The sequence below is a fragment of the Pelmatolapia mariae genome, linkage group LG8 (genome assembly GCF_036321145.2).
Source record: "Pelmatolapia mariae isolate MD_Pm_ZW linkage group LG8, Pm_UMD_F_2, whole genome shotgun sequence".
NCBI classification, from domain to species: domain Eukaryota; kingdom Metazoa; phylum Chordata; class Actinopteri; order Cichliformes; family Cichlidae; genus Pelmatolapia; species Pelmatolapia mariae.
The window spans coordinates 22,996,341-23,016,359 of record NC_086234.1 but is presented as its reverse complement, the minus strand read 5'-3'; the positions used below and the strand labels follow the sequence as shown (position 1 = coordinate 23,016,359).

The 20,019-nt window shown below is 40.7% G+C and overlaps 1 protein-coding gene across 1 annotated transcript in view; it reads right to left on the bottom strand.

Moving 5' to 3' along the window:
- uts2r2 (urotensin-2 receptor 2) overlaps positions 1-20,019 on the bottom strand; it is a 34,937-nt gene that overhangs the window by 12,118 nt on the left and 2,800 nt on the right. Inside the window, exons 3-8 of the mRNA XM_063481618.1 lie at positions 18,826-18,901; positions 18,646-18,688; positions 17,388-17,452; positions 16,531-16,587; positions 15,886-16,039; positions 5,071-5,194 (exon numbers count right to left, since the gene is read on the bottom strand). Of these exons, the coding sequence (XP_063337688.1) occupies positions 5,071-5,194; positions 15,886-16,039; positions 16,531-16,587; positions 17,388-17,452; positions 18,646-18,688; positions 18,826-18,901 (519 nt within the window). The remainder of the gene's footprint in view (positions 1-5,070; positions 5,195-15,885; positions 16,040-16,530; positions 16,588-17,387; positions 17,453-18,645; positions 18,689-18,825; positions 18,902-20,019) is intronic.

Below are 20,019 nucleotides of genomic sequence, written 5' to 3'. Positions count from 1 at the left end.
TCCTCTTCAGGCGAGCTCTGACTAGACAAGTGGAGGGCATGCAGCAGGACTCATGACGCACGATGCACAAACAATTACTGTGAATTCTCCGGTCAGTTACTTGTGCTATTCTCACATCTCTGCAGTCTTAATCCACACAGACTTTGGATTCCAGAACTGGGAGGCTAAAAGCTAATTTGCTTTCTCACATCCACCTGTAGAAAACTTTGGGGCAGTGCTGCAGGCATGAAAGCATCTTAACACAAAATCTGTTTTGGCATTGAAAAGAAATGAGCATTAGACAGGAGTCTAACAAACAGCTACAGAAATGAGAAATGTGGGATCCAGTGTTTTTGGATCTTTATTCCTCATAATAGGAATAAAAATTTAACTAAAACAGGCTCACCAATCCACTGTTAGGTGGATGTTATTCATTCTGTCTGTGATGAAACATGAACAAAATTTTTTACCTCTTAATTCTATAAATAATTCTCACTTTAACCAAGTGGCAGCCTCCAGAGATGAAAAATCAACTGAGTGCAGACATGCTAAAAGTCTACAGTTTCTTCAGTTCAGTTCAATTCAGTAATAGTTATATATCGCCAATCCACAACAACAGTCGCCTTAAGGTGCTTTATATTGTAAAGTAAAAGCCTTACAATAATACAATCAAATAATCAAAGACTCGCTATGAACAAGCACTTGGCAACAGTGAAAAGGAAAAACTCCCTTTGAACAGGAAGAAACTTCTGGTGGACGCAGGCTCAGGGAAGGGCAGTCATCTGCTGCGACCTGCTGGGAGTGAGGGGAGGAAGACTGGACAAAAGACATGCTCTGGTATAGAGCCAGAGATTAATAATAACTAATGATTAAATGCAGAGTGGTGCACAAACGCACAGTGAATGTAGAAAAAAAGCAGCCTACGCCTATTGCAGCATAACAAAGGGAGGATTTAGTGTCGCCCTAACTATAAGCTTTATCGACAAGGAAAGTTTGAAGCCTAATCTTAAAAGTACAGAGGGTGTCTGTCTCCCGAATCCAAACTGGCAGCACAGAAGAGGGGCCTGAAAGCTGAAGGCTCTGCCTCCCATTCGACTTTTAAATATCCTCGGAAACACAAGTAAGCCAACAGTATGAGAGTGAACTGCTCTACTGGGATGACACGGTACTGTGAGGTCATTAAAATAAGATGAGGCCTGTATATTAAAGACCTTGAATGTTAGGAGAAGGATTTTAAATTAAGTTCCAGTGGCCACTTGAGGCTGGATACAAAAGGAAGTTGATCCCCAAGTGCCCAGCTATGAAATATATGTTTAGACCCTGGCAAAAAAATGGTTTTGGTGTCCTTTCCCCTTTATGGCAGTTGTGTAGTAGGTACATTTAAGTTGCTAGTCGGCGTCTGCTAGGCCCCTCCTCACTCTGTGCTGCCCGTGCCTTTTAAAGCATTTAATTAAACTACCTGCAGAATCCTACAGCTTCCTGTAACACTGCAAGCTGATCTTCCACATACGGTCATTTCTGACTAACATTGAAGGCATCGTATCGACTGTGTTCATCTTTTACATTCAGTCTATGATTTCGCCCACACACACTAGCAGCATCTTTAAAACAACACGCCTTCTCAGAGTGAGAGATTAATGCACATATTTTCACTCCATACACTGTGTGTGTCTGTACAAGCACAGCGGGCAAGGTCAGACCGGCCGTTTTAAGGTGTCTGCCCAGCTGAGGTTATCTAATTCCCCCGTGGTTATCCAAGCAGTCAGGTTAACTGCTGCTGGCTCCTCTAACTGGTAGACGTGCCTTTTTCGCTCTGTCCTTTTATTGCCCTGTTTGTATCTGCCATTCCCAGGCAAACATCATATCTCTCACGCTATCACACACTGTATTTACTCTTTATCTGTCTCCCAGCCATTTTCTGTGTTTGACCTACCTTCTTGCCCTATCGGGGGCGCTTTTCACATTCCGCAAATCTATCCATCATCTCGTCTAATCCTCCACTTTTTCCTCTGCAGTCTGAACACCTCCACCTCTGTCCCCCTACTGCTCATTGTCATTACATCCTTGACTGTTGCGCTCTCTGACAGCAAAGTCCTGATTGTCTTCCTGGTGTTATAATTACACCTTGTTCATTGCAGTCGCCTCGAAGAGACATGATTATCTCGGCAAACTAATCATCTGTCCAGATATGAGGATTAGACTCTTATCAAGTCAAAACATGTCAGTGAGCTACCTGGGATCCATCCCAAACAGTTTCTTGATGAGGTGATGGTGGATTTTAGTGGAGAAAATAAAATGAATTGGGATTTTGATGCATTATGAATGAGCCTGTATCGTGTCTACTACTCGATGCACACACATAGCGGGTTAGGATTTACCAGCTTTACAGATTGCCAAGCATTTAAAAATCTATCAAGGGGACAGACTGTACTTTTCCTAGTTCACTGTTCCATGATCCTCTTCCCTACCTTCCTCTTCCTCCTGCAATGTTCACTGGGATTAAAAATCCTGCTCATGCCGCCCTCTTTGCTGTCTGGAGGTTATTCTCACCTCGCCGATACAAGACGGCTGAGCTATTCACCAACACCCGTCACAGGAGACTAGGAGGCAGACAAGCTGCAGTCACTCTTTATTATCATACATCCTTCAGTCGATGTCCAAGACAGTGTCAGCAGCCCAGGATCCTTCACTGAAGCTCACCGAGTATGACGCATGAGCGAGAGTGGTAGCAGAGATTAAATGGAGGTGAAAAAAAGGCAAAAAAAAAAGCATTTAAGGTAAGAGAAGGAGTAAAATATCATTTTTCTGAATTGCTTTTGATTAAAAGTGGCAGAAGACTTGGTGTAAATGGCACAAGATGATGGACAGTGGGTGAGATAAAGGGAGAGAGCGGAAAGCGGTGAAGAAAGAAGTTCAAGAAGGGACAAGGTGAGCGGAGGCAGTCTGGGATGGTTTTCTGTCAGAAGTAATCGAGAGGAAGTTTTACTTTGAGGAAGAAGGAAAACGCCTCAGGAGATGTTTCCCATACAGAATCGTTCAGGAGTAACGCCGCACGCGGGGGAATATGAGCCGAGAAGGAAGCTGCCCCGAGTTCTTATCACACTTTTTGCACAAAAGCTAGGTCACACAAATATTACATATGACACTTTGGAGCTTCACCTCTTTTCTTCCCCCACAGTGAGGCCTCCACGATCAGCAGACTATACGACACACAAAGCTTTTGAGTTCATCTTTCAAATTTTCTTCAGTGACGACCTTTTTACACTGAAGGGGAGCTATTATAGTTTTCTTTATTCTCTGTGATATATCTACTGTTACAGTGGTAAATGCTCAACCTACATAGTTTAAAACATGAAGTCACCATATGAGCTCCCCAGTGAGAGTGGATATCCCTAATATTTTGACTTGCAGCTTTTTATTACCAAAAACCAGTTTCCAAAAAACAAATGTCAGCAAAGTGTTCTCATATTTTTTCCTCTTCTTAGTTCAGTTTAAGAAAACAAACTGCTGCTGTCATCTGTTCAGTCAACAGTTTTTCTTATTTACACACGTTTTAGTCCTGTTGGAGCGCTTTGCTACGCTTCGTTACGCTTCGTTACGAATCATGTGGACAGATTTGTGGATAATAAATGATTGAAGTGGTCCTATTATTCTTCCTAAAGCTTCATATTTTTATCTCTGGACTCCACATAACTTAATCATAATCATTTTATTTATATGATAGATGGCCCCTCAGTTGATCCATCCCCTGAAATGAGCTGTTTCAGCTCCTCTCCCTTTAAGCCAAACTTTTTCTGATAAAGAAACCAAAAAAGGATCATTTAACAGCGCTCCATGTCTGCTGGCTGTGCAACAGTGCATATATTACAGAAGACAGGAGATATTTACTATTTGTTTTAATATATGTGCCCCCTGTAAACAGTGCTACATCTTAAAGCTGTCAGTGTGGCAGGTGGATGTTGTTCACTCTGCCTGGAAGCATCCACAATTTTAATATGACAAAAATAAGGAAAAGTAAAAAAGGTGCACATTACCAACGACTCAGTTATTATCTATTTAATAATAATTCCTTATTGATATTTGATAATTACTTCTGTCTTACATCTTTACTCTCTTCTTAAAAGCAAGTATCTTAAGTGTGTCTGTATATTGGAGAACCTCTATTAAGTATTGACAGACAGAGTAATGACAGAGCAAAAGTAGAGTAAAATGTGAGGTAACCAGTATTTCACCCCAGAAATTGCAGACATTACATTTAGACTTAATGGACAATAGAAATAATTAAATAAATGTGATTTTTTTTTTAAAAAAGCCATGTTAGATCTATAACTAGAAAAAGAATCCAATCACTCTTTATAAAGCATGGCGTGCCATATGTTAAACAGGAAGAACAATTTATTGCTCACTTTCAATATCATCCAATTCAGTATATAAATAAAACAGGTTTACATGCTGTGTCACATTCCTTTAAAGTGAACAGCTTGGAAACTTTCCAGATTTTCTGCATGCTCCCCCTGAGGACGGATTCAACTCCTCCGCTTTAAAATGTCTGAAAAGCAGATGCCCCTCTAGGCTTTTCTGCTTCAGTCTTCAAGGTGTTCATTTGCTCATAGTTTGCCCATTTTTTTCCCTTAATGTGAAGTGTTGACACAGACAGATCATACTGACAGATCACGTTACTTCTAAAAAAAGAAAAAGACCACGTGTAGTTACTTCTAACTTCTTAGGTCCTAAAAGCTCAATAAAAAACCAAATCCCCTGCATGCTCACTGTGCTACAGTCTGTGCTGCTGATTACCCACTTACAGAGGATTACGCCCACTTTGCTGCACATATTAGTGTGCTAAAACCACCTCCAGGCTCCCTAATGCAGCTCAGCAATTATAATTTTAAACTCTGCTGTGATAATGAAATCATTTATCTGTCTCACATCATTTACTTTAACTTTTAGGCTTATGAGAACAAAAGCAGCTATCAGGTGTTAACGTCGACAGCCTGAGTTTACACCATCCTGTCTTTAAGCAGGTCAAGCATTAAAAAAAGGCTTAAAGCTGAAGAAGAACGTGTGTTAGGTAGATTCAGCTTCTAATACCTGCCCGTGGTTCCACAGTCCGGTTGCCATTCTGGTCCATGAAGACAAATCTACCTCCAGTGAAGTCAGAGCCGTAGTCAGACAGGTACAGGAGGGAGGTGTAGTCGAAAGAGCCATAGGTCACCTGTCAGACAGTGAGAGAGGAGGAAAGCACGAGTTGAGAGCTGAACCCTGCGCTGGTAGTCCAATCAAGGTTGTGTTGACGGATGATGGTGTTGAGCATCAGCGATCACACTGTTTTTTTAGCTCATTTTTCCACTGATGCATCACAATTATATTAGCATTATAATAAGACTCAGTCAATCGAATCTGCCTCGCTATAATTTCATGTCTCATCTCCATATTCAACCAACACTCACAACACACACGTGTCACAAGTTCATTCCCAGACTTCTGCACGCTTAAAAATTTAATGTGTTCATGTAGAGCAGCAGCACCGCTCCATCATCATGAGCTGACGGGTAAAAACACAAGCAGAATATTTCTGACTGCTGGCTTGATTTTTGAATTAGAGCTAGTGCAGTGGGATTAATAAATTATATTCTGATTCTGATCCTCGCCCCAACAAAGGACTACAAACTGACCAGCAGCCTGTGTGAAAAAATTAATTTATCAATATGACAAAAAACAACAAAAAAAAGGATCGGTTATGTCAGTTTGGTTTCATTTTAATGGCGATGGTAAGGAGGTACAAACTAGTGTTTTTGGAGCTTGCCTCGAGTGCATTACAGTTTTTATATGCACATTAGAAGGTTTTCGAACACAATTGTTCCTAAATGGTGTGGCTCCTGATTCTGTAACACACAGACATTATTACTGCCAGTGCAGAGGCCAATTCTGTACTCTTAAAGAGAGCCCCAGTGGCCAGCAGCCATATGCTGGAAAGTATCACAGTGCAAAACACCACATTCCCGACACAAGCATCAAAAATTCAAGACGGGCAGAATGGATTACTTTATCATCTGCAAGAAACCAAAACTAACAACTAGCACAGCACAATCTCCAGATATCTAAAGAAAAGAGGGGAAAAAACTATCATACAAGCCTAGCTAATGCTGCTGGTTTCACATGTCACAAATGTGTTCCCAAAATACCTTCACAATACAACAAAAAGAACAGACAGCATGCCTTTGACTTTTTCTTTTGTTGTACCTCCGTGACAAAACGTTTGAAAAGCACTAACCTAAGGCTCCGGTAGAGTCTGCCTATGGAGCGTCACTCCTGTGGATTCCCAAAGTTATTGTATGGATTCTTACTCAACACTGTTTTTAAAAGCTCCAAAAAGCATTTACAGCTGTGGAACCGTTCACGCAGGCATTCAATGCATATCACTTCACGAATCATATCCCTGAAGGTTTTATCCATCACACTGTAAAAGAAGCAGCAGCAGCTCTCTTTCTGTACATTTTGGCTCCACGTGAGGTCCCCAGGCTCTGAGGCACAGTTTGGATCTACTCACTGCAGTTTCACACATAAAACATTAGGTTAAATATCCCACCTGCATGTTCTTTACAGGCAGGCGGATTGGTTACTTTCTGCATAAACTCATTGTGAAGTTCCTTTGTGTATACACCACACAGCTTCTCCCACAGCAGGATGGCAGCCACCTGTTTGTGCCCACTGTGTCAGCGGCTCATGTGGAAAAAGAAGAGCTTTGTCTTTACGTCTCTCAAAGATTACCTGCTGCCAGGTCCTCCCTCCCACTCCCCGCATCGTATCCGTAATCACTCAAATACAAGTCAAAATGATGGCGCTTTGAGCAGCAGCAAGCTTTATTCATGGGAAGTGAACTGTTGCCTGTTTCTGCAGAACAACTAATAGCAGTGCTAACGTGAAAGCGCCTGATCTCAAAACCTTAATAAATCATCTGAAAGTAAGCTGAGAGGGAACAAGAAACGGCTGCCTCTCTTATTTCAGAGCAAGAGTGCTCTCACTTCAAAGAGAGAACAACAGTAAGCTGCTAAGAGTTTTATGAATCCCTGAAACAACGTCAAACCGGCATCGTTCACAAAGCGCTCGTAAGTGTTTCCAATCGAGTTCTACAATAGGAAACTTTAACAATGCATGAACATTTGTCTCTTTGTGTGCGTGTGCCTGAACGTCTGTGTTCTCCAATTAGAGAAGAGTGTGAAATGGAAATATAGTGTAACCATGGGGACTGAGAAGCTGCCTGAAGTTAGAATCATGTTATGTAAGGTGTTATTTTTGGCTAACGTTTAAACACATTTTACTAACATACACTGTAAATCTGAAAAGTTAACATATTACTGAGATTTGCAATGCCAGGCAAAACACCTAGCACACATCTGTTAATAGTAAAAGCCAATTGTTGCTTATACACTGTTACTGTAACAGAAACTCACAGCAAACGCTGCTAAAGTTTCAAAAGGATTTTGCAGGTCTGAAAACCAAACTAGTGAGTTTGAAGATGCTTAAAATCCCCTAGGATTTAAAGTCATGTGAAAAATAATTTACACTCCATTGAATGTAGTTAAGCGTAGACGCTAGTTAGAATATCTAACTGGCTTTCTAGACTTGAAGGAATCCACAACTTTGAAAAAAAGAAAATGGTTTAGCGTGCATCTTACAATGACTGCACAGAAAGCAAACAGAACAGCACGCCTTAAACATCAGTTTTAAATAGGACAGGTTCCACCTATCTGGAAACATTGAGTTACAAATTTGACATTCTGACACATTTCTATGACACATTTATTGACAATTATTTCCAGACATCGATTCAAAGAAGTGCAAATGTTTACTTGATCATTAAAATTTAAATAAAATTAAATATTCTGCAGTAGATCAAAAACTGAAGAAAACCATGAATCAACATATGAACATTACCTGATACTGCTGAAGTGAAGCAGAATAATGTTACAGAGGTTTTATAAGAGACAGCCAAGCGTTTTGCAATTTGGCAGAATTTTAATTTAATTTCTTCGGTATTGAACAGCAGAAATTAGATTTTCTTGTCGGAGGTCATTTTTGAAAGAAAAAAAACAAGGTGAGAGCTGTTGTTGCGATTATTCAAAAACTTTAAGAAACAAAATGACCATCGATCTTCCTTGATGGGGTGAGGATGATCATGAGAAAGGAGGTAAATTAGCTCAAAACTACACGATGGGAGCTTGTTAACGATCTGAAGACAGGTGGTCCACAACTGGTAACACACCTGCAGGGTCTCCTGCTCAAGAAGGTACAAGTTTGCTGACTTCTAAATAATTTACAGGAGCTATGGAGAAAGTGCTGCAGTTAGAATTAATGCACTAATGCACCAAAATCGAGCTGTTTGGCAACAACTTGACCCGCCACATTTGGAGAAAGAGAAATGTTCCATGATCCAAAGTAGTCTAAGGAGCTTGGAAAGAAAAGCATCTAGACTTCTTTAAGTTGCTTGAAGACGTTTCACCTCTCATCTAAGAAGCTTCTTCGGTTCTTGGGTCAAATGGTGGAGAGTCCCAGATTTAAACCCTGTGGAAGTGTCCCCCCAAGAGAGACAGACCCCCTAATGATCCTCTACCTAATCACACGAGCCAAGGTGTGAAAACGGGTGTAGGTCACAATCAGCCAAGGTTTCGGGTGAGCTCATTGTGAAACCTAGCCCCAGCCTATTATGTGATTTCCTGAGGTCACATGACTCAGGATGTGAGTGGGTGTTAAGGCGTCTGGGAAGGGATCTCAACACTGGATTATAGATGGCAGACAGTTGGTGTCGTAAACCACCACCTCTGTTCAAAGATGGTCGTTCACAGTGGACATAGATGGCTTCTTTCACTCCTCCTTCAAACCATCTGTCCTCTCTGTCCAAAATGTGAACATTGGCATCCTCGAAAGAGTGACCTTTGTCCTTTAGATGCAGATGGACAGCCGAGTCTTGTCCCGTGGAGGTGGCTCTTCTACGCTGTGCCATGCGTTTATGAAGTGGCTGTTTGGTCTCTCCAATGTATTCAATTCAATTCAATTCAATTTTATTTATATAGCGCCAAATCACAACAAAAGTCGCCTCAAGGCGCTTTATATTGTACAGTAGATAGCACAATATTAAATACAGAGAAAAACCCAACAATCATATCATATGACCCCCTATGAGCAAGCACTTTGGCGACAGTGGGAAGGAAAAACTCCCTTTTAACAGGAAGAAACCTCCGGCAGAACCAGGCTCAGGGAGGGGCGGCCATCTGCTGCGACCGGTTGGGGTGAAAGAAGGAAAACAGGATAAAGACATGCTGTGGAAGAGAGACAGAGATTAATAACAGATATGATTTGATGCAGAGAGGTCTATTAACACATAGTGAGTGAGAAGGTGACTGGAAAGGAAAAACTCGATGCATCATGGGAATCCCCGGCAGCCTACGTCTATTGCAGCATAACTAAGGGAGGATTCAGGGTCACCTGGTCCAGCCCTAACTATATGCTTTAGCAAAAAGGAAAGTTTTAAGCCTAATCTTGAAAGTAGAGATAGTGTCTATCTCCCGAATCCAAACTGGAAGCTGGTTCCACAGAAGAGGGGCCTGAAAACTGAAGGCTCTCCCTCCCATTCCACTTTTAAATACCCTAGGGACAACAAGTAGGCCTGCAGAGCGAGAGCGAAGTGCTCTAATAGGGTGATATGGTACTACAAGGTCATTAAGATAAGATGGGGCCTGATTATTTAAGACCTTGTAAGTGAGGAGCAGGATTTTGAATTCAATTCTGGATTTAACAGGAAGCCAATGAAGGGAAGCCAATACAGGAGAAATATGCTCTCTCTTTCTAGTCCCTGTCAGTACTCTTGCTGCAGCATTTTGGATTAACTGAAGACTTTTCAGGGAGTTTTAGGACATCCTGATAATAATGAGTTACAGTAGTCCAGCCTGGAAGTAATGAAGGCATGAACTAGTTTTTCAGCATCACTCTGAGACAGGATATTTCTAATTTTAGAGATGTTGCGCAAATGGAAGAAAGCAGTCTTACATATTTGTTTAATATGTGCCTTGAAGGACATGTCCTGGTCAAAAATGACTCCAAGGTTCCTCACAGCATTACTGGAGGCCAAGGTAATGCCATCCAGAGTAAGAATCTGGTTAGATACCATATTTCTAAGATTTTCAGGGTCGAGTACAATAACCTCAGTTTCATCTGAATTAAGAAGCAGAAAGTTAGCGGCCATCCAGGTCTTTATGTCTTTAAGACATTCCTGCAGTTTAACTAATTGGTGTGTGTTACCTGGCTTCATGGATAGATAGAGCTGCGTATCATCTGCATAGCAGTGAAAATTTATGCTATGTCTTCTAATGATGCTGCCTAGGGGAAGCATGTATAATGTAAATAGAATTGGTCCTAGCACTGAACCCTGAGGAACACCATAATAGACCTTAGTGTGTGAAGAGGACTCTTCATTTACTTGAACAAATTGGAGTCTATTAGATAGATATGATACAAACCACTGCAGCGCAGTACCTGTAATACCTACAGCATGTTCCAATCGCTCTAATAGGATATTATGATCAACAGTATCGAACGCTGCACTAAGGTCTAGCAGGACAAGCACAGAGATGAGTCCACTGTCAGAGGCCATAAGAAGATCATTTGTAACCTTCACTAAAGCTGTTTCTGTGCTGTGATGAGCTCTGAAACCTGACTGAAACTCTTCAAATAAGCCATTCCTCTGCAGATGATCTGTTAGCTGTTTGACAACTACTCTTTCAAGGATTTTTGATATGAAAGGAAGGTTGGAGATTGGCCTATAATTAGCTAAGACAGCTGGGTCTAGAGATTGCTTTTTAAGTAAGGGTTTAACTACAGCCACCTTGAAGGCCTGTGGTACATAGCCAATTATTAGAGATAGGTTGATTATATTTAAGATTGAAGAATTAATTAATGGCAGGACTTCTTTAAGCAGTGTTGTAGGAATGGGGTCTAAAAGACACGTTGATGGTTTGGAGGAATTAATTATTGAAGTTAACTTAGAAAGATCGATTGGAGAAAAAGAGTCTAACTTAACATCAATGGTACTAAAAGTAGCTGTAGATAATATTACATCTGTGGGATGATTATTGGTAATTTTTTCTCTAATGATAAAAATTTTATTTCTGAAGAAGTTCATGAAGTCATTACTAGTTAACGTTAAAGGGATGGTTGGCTCAGCAGAGCTCTGACTTTTTGTCAGCCTGGCTACAGTGCTGAAGAGAAACCTGGGGTTGTTCTTATTTTCTTCAATCAGTGACGAATAGTAAGATCTTCTGGCTTTGCGGAGGGCTTTCTTATAAAGCAGCAAACTATTTCTCCAGGCTGTAGAGGTCTGGGCATTCCTCGCTATGCTGTACAGCATACACCACATTGTTAAGTTTGTGTTTAGGATTTTTGTCTTTGGGATGAACCAGTTTTTGTCCGAGTTTGTTGCTTGGCCTGAAGTACACTGGGATGTCATGCTTGGAGAAGACTCTCCTGAGTTTTTTTCCGATACACTGGCTACATAGGGGATGACAATGTTGTTACATTCGTCTTTCTGATCCTCCCTAGTTGGGATCCAAAGTACGCCATCTCCACAGTCAAGCACAGAGGTGGAAACGTTATGCTTTAAGCCTGTTATTCCTACTAAGGGTACAGAATGACTGCATTACAAAGCCACGTACCAAACAATCTTAACAGATAAACTTCTTAACTAAGAACACTGGTGGGTCATGGATGAGTCAAACACACAACAATGTCCCTTCAACTGATGTGGGGCTGATCAGAACTGCACCATTTTATATGTTTGTCACAACACACATTCATCTGACCCATTGTCAGTGTAAAATAATGAGTGTATGCAAGATGCCATCTTCGTGTGATACAGTGTGACACAGCCTTTGTAAAAAAATGGACCAGGTGCTATTTGAGGCTGTGAAAAGATCTGAGTGTTTGGTGAAAATGCGTTTGTTTGGTGGAGTTGCAAACATTGTCTGAAGTGAGTGCAATTATCCTTGGTGGGTGCATCAGAGCGGTTGTATTTCAGGGTAAATCCAGGGTGATTACCATGTTAGTAAGTTGATGTGCAGCTTTACTCCAGCAAAAGGCAACGAAGGGTCAGGAATGAACAGGCTACTTGACACTCGTGTCTTCACCTTCAATTCCATTTCATTACAACTCCAGATATGAGATAAAACACACTCTCTGTCCTGTCACACCCCAACTGCTGCTATGACACCGCATCAGTGCTATGATCGATGGGGAGAAAAATCGACCACCAAAGACAGCCGAGGGCCATTTACATTTAAATGAGGGTTGGGTTGGCCAATTAGCCCCAAAATAGCAGCAGAGACAGATGGAGGGGAAAAAAGTGGCTCTTTCTGATTAAGTTTTACCAGCTGTCAAAGGCCAGCAGGAGACGATTAGGTGGCAAATATTAATATGGCCACTGGGCTCACATTAGGTGTTAAGTATACACCAAGGATGAAGCGAAAGCAAACAAGAATAATCTTAGAAAGATAGCACGATCGTCACAAGCAAAGTGAACACGTAACAGAAACATGTCGTTTCTGCCTCGTGTAGCAGGAGAACCACAGAATAATATTCAGACAGGCGTGCAGTCTAAACACTATTGCAAAAGCAGCATTCAGGGACATCTCTTAAATTTTAAAGTGTTTTTCTTTCACTAGCTCTTCAGTAACACATTAAAAAAATACCAAAATAAATTCTTCCAATAAGAAAACTCATTTCAGAATTTACTTACTAACACATTTTTCACTCTTAATAACATAATTTGTAAGCCATGAAAAGTTTGTTGGTCTTTTCCTATCAAAACACATCTAACTCAAGTTGCCTCAAGGTCTTCTTTCAAACGCAGAGCAGAGAATGTCTCATGACAATGACCAAAGTGTAAAATGAAAGAGCGAGATTAAAGCAGCGAGCTTTAAAGCTGCACCTCATGAATAGAAATTATGACTGAATGATGTAGGATGTGAAGAGTTTACATAACAGAGCAGAGACATGGGCTACAGGAAATTAACAACCTGCCTTGCAAGGCAATGTCACCTATTTGAAGCCATGATCTATGTAAAACCATGTCTAAATGTGAAACAGCAGCTGTTTTAGAACTGCTGAACTGATGGTATAAGGGATGATCAAAAAATATTATTAGGTGTTAGGGCTGGGCCATATCATACCGTTCATGGTAATACCGGTATAATGTTGGGCAACGATAAGAAAATGAAATATCGCGATAGAATATGGGTAAAACGCGCATGCGCAGTACCTTTGTTTTCATACGCACATGGTGGAAAAAGCATGGCGGTGACAGAGAATGAGAAGGGCGTAAGCGGATCGTTGAATGAAATGGATGAACCAGAATTGGTTTGTAAAAATGCTGCAACTTCAGTGGTGTGGAACTGGTTTAGCTTTCATCCGTCAGATACACAACAAAGCATTTTTTGGTAGAGCATGCTAGCGGGCCGTCGTTAATACCGTGTTTTTTGGAAAATACGGCACACTTAAAATCAATCCTTTGATTTTTCTGAAAATCGACCTGGGTTTGGGGGTACGTGCTTTTTGGAGTTTGTACGTGCTTTGTCTCTAGGGGCCACCGTATATATTTATATATAAACATATATAAATAAAACCACATTTTTTTACATTAGTAATTCCTTTTGTGCATAATTTTATATTGTTGTTAATAATAAATTAATTAAAGCAACAAAACAACCTGAAGAGCTGGTTGGGAGCCGAAAGAGCCGGCTCTTTTTAGTGAGCCGAGCCAAAAGAGCCGGAATTCCCATCACTATCACATATGTGGCAGATACAGACCGGAGTGGGCTTGGCACTACATGTTTGCAACCTCGCTTAAAGGTAGAAGGAAAAGTCTTCCAGTACTGACAACTTTCTCTTCTTTGAAAGTGACCTGGTAGCAAACAAACTGAGCTTAACAGAAATTCAGATCTTTGTTCATTTCAGAAAAGTCTACAATACATTTTAAGTGAGAACAAGATGTGGGTGGAGAGGCCTTGAGATCATTCTCACTGTTGCTTTGATGTTGCAAAAAGGTTCCCACCCAGTTCAACAAGCCTGGAGATAATGAGATACACCCTTTTACTAACCTGAATGGAATCACTAGAGACACAAAATCCATGGGGCCACTGTTTTCTAATCTCACTTGATCTTCATCCTCTATGGGGGTCTCTCCACCAGATAATTGACTTTAGCCTTCAATAAGAAACCATTTGCTTTTTTGCACGCAGCTGCTATCTCGATAATTCAGCAATCCGGCACTGAAATTGTCCTGTTAATATTCGCTCGGAGTTTTGCGTCTATAAACAGTCTTGATAATTCAGGCCCTGAGGCTGTAATTGCAGCCATTATCATATTATTACAAACCAAAGCTGAGGCGAGTGAGTTTTTTCAATTTTACATCAATACCAACTAAAACAAATGTACAAGTGCAGCATTTTTCAGTGAATCCTGGAGAAATCCACCACTGTGTCAAGGCATCCCCCCGCCCCCTACCTCCACCCTCTTCTCACACTGTATGTATAGATGAGAACAGCTCCCCCGTGGAAACTCATTTCAGCGGCTTGTATGTGAAATCAAATTCTTTCTGTCACCACCTAAACCTCAAGGACACAGTGAGTGTTGGAAGGTAGACTGACTGGTACATCAGAGCACTTTGTTTACAGTTCAGCCAATCCTCTGAAGATATCACCAAACATGATTCCCAGCAGAACCATTTAGCAGCAGATGATTACATTTTGGCCCTGGTTTGTATAACATATAAACATGTTAAATGACGAGTGGGGTAAAATGAGCAGATTTAGCTGAGTTTAACAATGCTGTGTTTACTAATCTGAACAAACCAACAGCAGCTTGCTTCATAATCATTTCCAGATACACTGATCATTAGCCAAACTAGTTTGAGATGATCTTAGCTTCTTGATATGGTGTGCTATCTCTGAAGCAACAATCAGTGCGCTGTAGCCATAAAGGGATGGACACTGTCAGCAACGATTCTCAGCTAGGCCGTGGTTTTAAAACGATGCTCAGATGGTATTAAGGGCCCAGACTGTGCCAAGAAAATATCAACCACACCACTACACCACCACCAGTCTGAACCACTGATAGAAAGCAGGAAGGATCCATGCTTTCATGTCATTTCTACCAGATTCTGACAGTACATGTCAAAGTCACAGGTCAAGTGGTTATTTGAGTTACTGTTACCTTCCTATCAGTCTGCCCATTCCCCTCTGATCTCTGGCATCAGACATTTTCACAAACTGGATTCACTCACTGGATATTTTATTTTATTTAAAAAATTCTTTTTAATCCCTGGAGATGATTGATTGGGAAAAAAATCCACAGTTCATAAATAGTTTCTGAAATACCCAAACAAGTTCACAATCATGCCGTGTTCCAAGTCACTCACGTCACCGTTCGTCCTCATCCCGATGCTCAATTTGAACTTTAGCATGTTGTTGCCACCATGTCTACATGCCTGAATATATTAGGCTGCTGCCTTGTGATTGACTTATTAGATATCTGCATTAATAAGCAGCTGAACAGATGCACCTAATGAGGTGGCCAGTGAGTGTATACCACAATATTAAATTAATTAATTACCTCTATTGCACAGACTACTGACACAGACAGAGATAACTCACTAACATTAGTAAAAATTCATTTTTATTTCCTTATTCTGTTAACTTAATGATTAATGAATTAGCCTACCTTATGAAACCTACCTTGTGAAGGGCTTTAAACTTAACAAGGTAACGTTGCCGACAACAACACATAATGTCAGACTGGTTCTTTTAGTTTTTCTTGCTTGCTCTGAAAACAGACGAGGATCCGGTTTTTGTGCCTTACCTTATCAATGTGCGGGTGCCAGTACTCGTCGTGTTGGGTCTTGGCTGCCGTGCTGTTGATCCTGGAGAAGAAGGTGGGCTTGGTGAGGTACATCAAAGCTGGGTCCAAACCAAACGTCTGAGCGATAACTTCCTGGATTCGCCCACGCACATCTCTACCAGGGAAAAACAGACACAATATGACAGGTTGAAAGCTCTGACTTTATTTCTTCAAACAGAATGATTTATGACCGGGGTACACCGTCAGGCAGCGCTGCTCGAGCTTTTAAAAAAATATCCCAAATAAAGCTCTGCAGGGCTCAACAAGCACTGATATTTACACAAACACTCGAGCACTAAAACTGCTATTAGCAAAAGGTTCGTGACAATGTTCAGTCATTTTAGTTCTATGTTACTTTTTAATAATAGAAAGGTTGTATGTGCACATTATGAACAACGAAACCTAAATATGTGTGCATCTAAATGATGTAATAGTTATAAATTATATAACTATGTATATGTAAATTATATTATCGATGCAAATAAAACAGGACATGTATTAACAACTAACATTGCGTATGTCACCATTTTAAAAATTCAGGTGTCTCTTTTTGGTTTAAACTCTAAAAATATACAGAAAGATTTTTAATAACGGTTCCTTCATCACCTGTAAAGCTGGAAATCCTCTTGTGTGAATACATCCTTGAGCCGTTCCCCAAAATACCTGCAGTCACATCCCCACCACACAACCACAGGCAGTTCCAGACACAGCCAATCAGAGACACAAACACAGAGAGGACGACAGGGGGGAAAACAGAGCAGAGGAGATGGGATCTGTTAGGAGAAATTAATATTTCACAGCACAGTGCACTATTATCCAGACAGGTATTCCCACCCAACCGTCCAAACGCAACAGATTCTGAACATCTGACTGTTTCGCATGAGGAAGTCCCCATCGGAGGGGAGGGTAACAGGGTGGGAAGTGAGCTGGGAGTACCACCGTCACTGTTTCCTGATTAAAGTCAGCCAGATGGTCCCCGAGGATCTCGTGTCAGCCACCTGCGCTATGTGACTAGAGAGCGACGGAAGGAAACTAAGGCAGAAAACTGATTGTACCGGCGGTGATGAATGAGATTCGTGCGGGTCGCTGAACCTGGAGAGGACAGCTCACAGAGTCCGTCATCATTAAGATTGATTGTCAACTCGATAGTACGACTAGATTTCTGCACATGATGTTGTAGGCGGTTCCTGCTGGGGAACAAACTGGAAAAACCTTGTAGACATAAGTACCGAATGTCTAGGGCTGTAAAATGAAGCCAATGCAGAAGCGCCAAAATCTGCAGTTCCAAAACGGAGTCAGTCCCCATAGATCAGCATGTTAAAATGTTTTCAGCCTGGTATCTAACACAGTTTTGCCTCTATGGATAGTTTCCCCATTCATAAAAACGAACAGTCTACGTTTGTTACACAGTTTCTGTGTCAATCTATAGAAGAACAAATGAAAAAACTGATGTACTTTCCCACCTGTATACGTTAACAAACTGTTTTCCCATCGACAAGGCTCCAGAGTGCAGGTCCAGTATGGAGGCCTGCAGGGTACAAACAAAAAAACTGGAATGAGTGCAAATAACAACAAAAAACAAGTCAGCTGAACAAATAATTCCAAAGTGTTGATGTGCACTGGTACAAGCATGACACAGTGACCGTTTCAAGGGTCAACACTGATCCCTCAGTGGCCTTTTTGTGGCGTTCTCCCTCTGCCCTTTACTTGTTATTGCTTATCAACTCCTCGGGGACACTGATCTGAAAATAAGTCATTTTCAAAGAAGTCTCTCTGTGGCTTCCCCTCGGTTCATGTGAGTGTCTTAACACTCCATAAACAGCTCCTTTATTGGCTGTGGAATATGATGTCATCACTGTTTTTGTCCTTTTTGTCTGTAAATAGTGTATCTGTATGTTTTTACTAACTTGTGTGTAACACCAACCTGCCAGAAGGTCTGCAGATGGAAATTAAGGGTATAGGCTATAATCATTTGCATTTGTTAAAATGTTCATTAATATGCATTGCCCCTTTTTCTAAATAAGATAAGATAAGATAAGATAAGATAAGATAAGATAAGATAAAATTAAACTGTGTGGTGTGAAATTGAGTTGCATATAAACATCCACATACCTGTATAACATTTTTGTCACTTTGATCCAGTCGTGACAGTCTTACTAGACTGAACCTACTAATGTATCAGTTTCAACATGACAGTATGAGAGGATCCCATCTTACTAACTGGGTAAAGTTTCTGTCACTACTAATAAAAAAATGATTCTGTCATTTTCCTCTAATACTTCTGTATCTATAAAGAGACTGAAATGTCTATAAAATGAAACTTTACATGACAGCATTTACCACAATAGGATGAATTTCACAACACCGCACATGAATGCACTCTCATTACAAGTTATAGGACACATGTGTAAATATCAAACTGGCTATAAAAATATACCAGCCATGATACAAGAACTCTAATGCAACATACAATCAACACTCAAGCTGAGTAAACAAGGTGGGAGTGGATGTTTTGGAGTGACGTCCATATTTCTCATGTTAGTTTTAATTTCAAAGGCTGTTTGTTAATATATTTCATGCTTTATTAGTATTAAAAACACAAACCACCCATTTAATCCTGTATAAATGCACTTGTTGAAAGCTTGCTGTCTCAGAGATAGCCGGGTTATCCCTGCTTCACTGTCATGTTATTCCAACAGCATTATTTGGGGATATACTCACTCCTCCCTCTGACCCAGCCAGAGCCAGCCCCCTCTCAGCCAACCTGTGTGCCAGAGACAAAAGCACAGAGAATAATTCAGCTGCACCGCAAAACACAGAGGATGATGAAGGGGAAGAGCACAAAGGTAGCAGGGAAGGGAGGGAAATGAGACACAGAGCTCTCAGAATGACATTGTTTACCTCCTGAGTGTCTGAGCCTCCTCCCTCGTCACCACGCCGTCTGTGACTGCACGGCCACACTTCTGAGGGGTGCATCCTGAAGAGGAGACGGCCAGGAGCAGTTTTCAAAAACAACAGGAGCATAAAAATAATTGTCAGTAGACAGGGAAAGTGGGTAATAATAAAAGCAGTACTGCCAAAACATGTCCAGTCTTACTTCCAGATTCTTGACTGGTATAATTTCTTGCTTAAAGCTTCTCACTTCATTATCTTTAGGCACTGGAGAGGCACAGTTTGAGCTGTGGGCAGCACTCATGTTTAAGAGAGAACAAATACAGATGCAAGCCTCGGTCAATTATCCATGACTTCTGGGAATGCAGATTATTAATAGTTCTTCAAAAGTGACACATGATATGCTCAACTACTGTTCTACAACACACCAGTACAGTACCACTTTAGTACACAACTGGACAGGACAGCAGGCTCTATATCTCCCAGTTTGAGTGTATATCATTAAGACAGTATTATATATCACAAAGAAATGCATTTTGATGAACCTGAACTATGACTGCTAAATCCTTAGTGATGGAACGGAGCACTGCCTAATGAGGTTAGATGGACTTTTGTCATTTTATTTAATATTGTTTGCTTAAAAAAATGCAAATGTATAGAAAGTCTTTGAACTTATACTCTTGGAATATCAGGCACAGTAAGCTTGGAATAACAGACAGAATTATTTGCCGTCAAGATATTTGATTTGCTGAAATGCTTAGCAGCTAGAAAGGTTAATATTCACTGTTTCATAAATTGACTATTTTGCTGGAATAGATTAAACATTATCAGGCTCCTCCTCCTCATCCCTACGAAGAATAATAATTTTTTTTAAAACAATACTGAAACTAATAATAAAACCTAAACTAAAACTTAACACTAAACTAACACTTAACACCATAAAAAACTAGCAACTGCCAGTACTACCCCTCAAAACTTGACCTCTGACCTTGAGGTTGCTGAGATTCGAACTTGTCTGAGATTTTGGTATCGATTTGAAGCTCTTCCGTCACCTCGTTCTCCAGCTATCCCCTTCACAAACTTAGGTGTCCTCTGCCTGCCCAAGCAGCAGGGTTACAACAATAAATACTGAAGTGAAACTAGAAAATCCACTCTAGAAGCTAAACTGAATTAAAAAGAAAGTCAAAATAAAAACTAGAATAG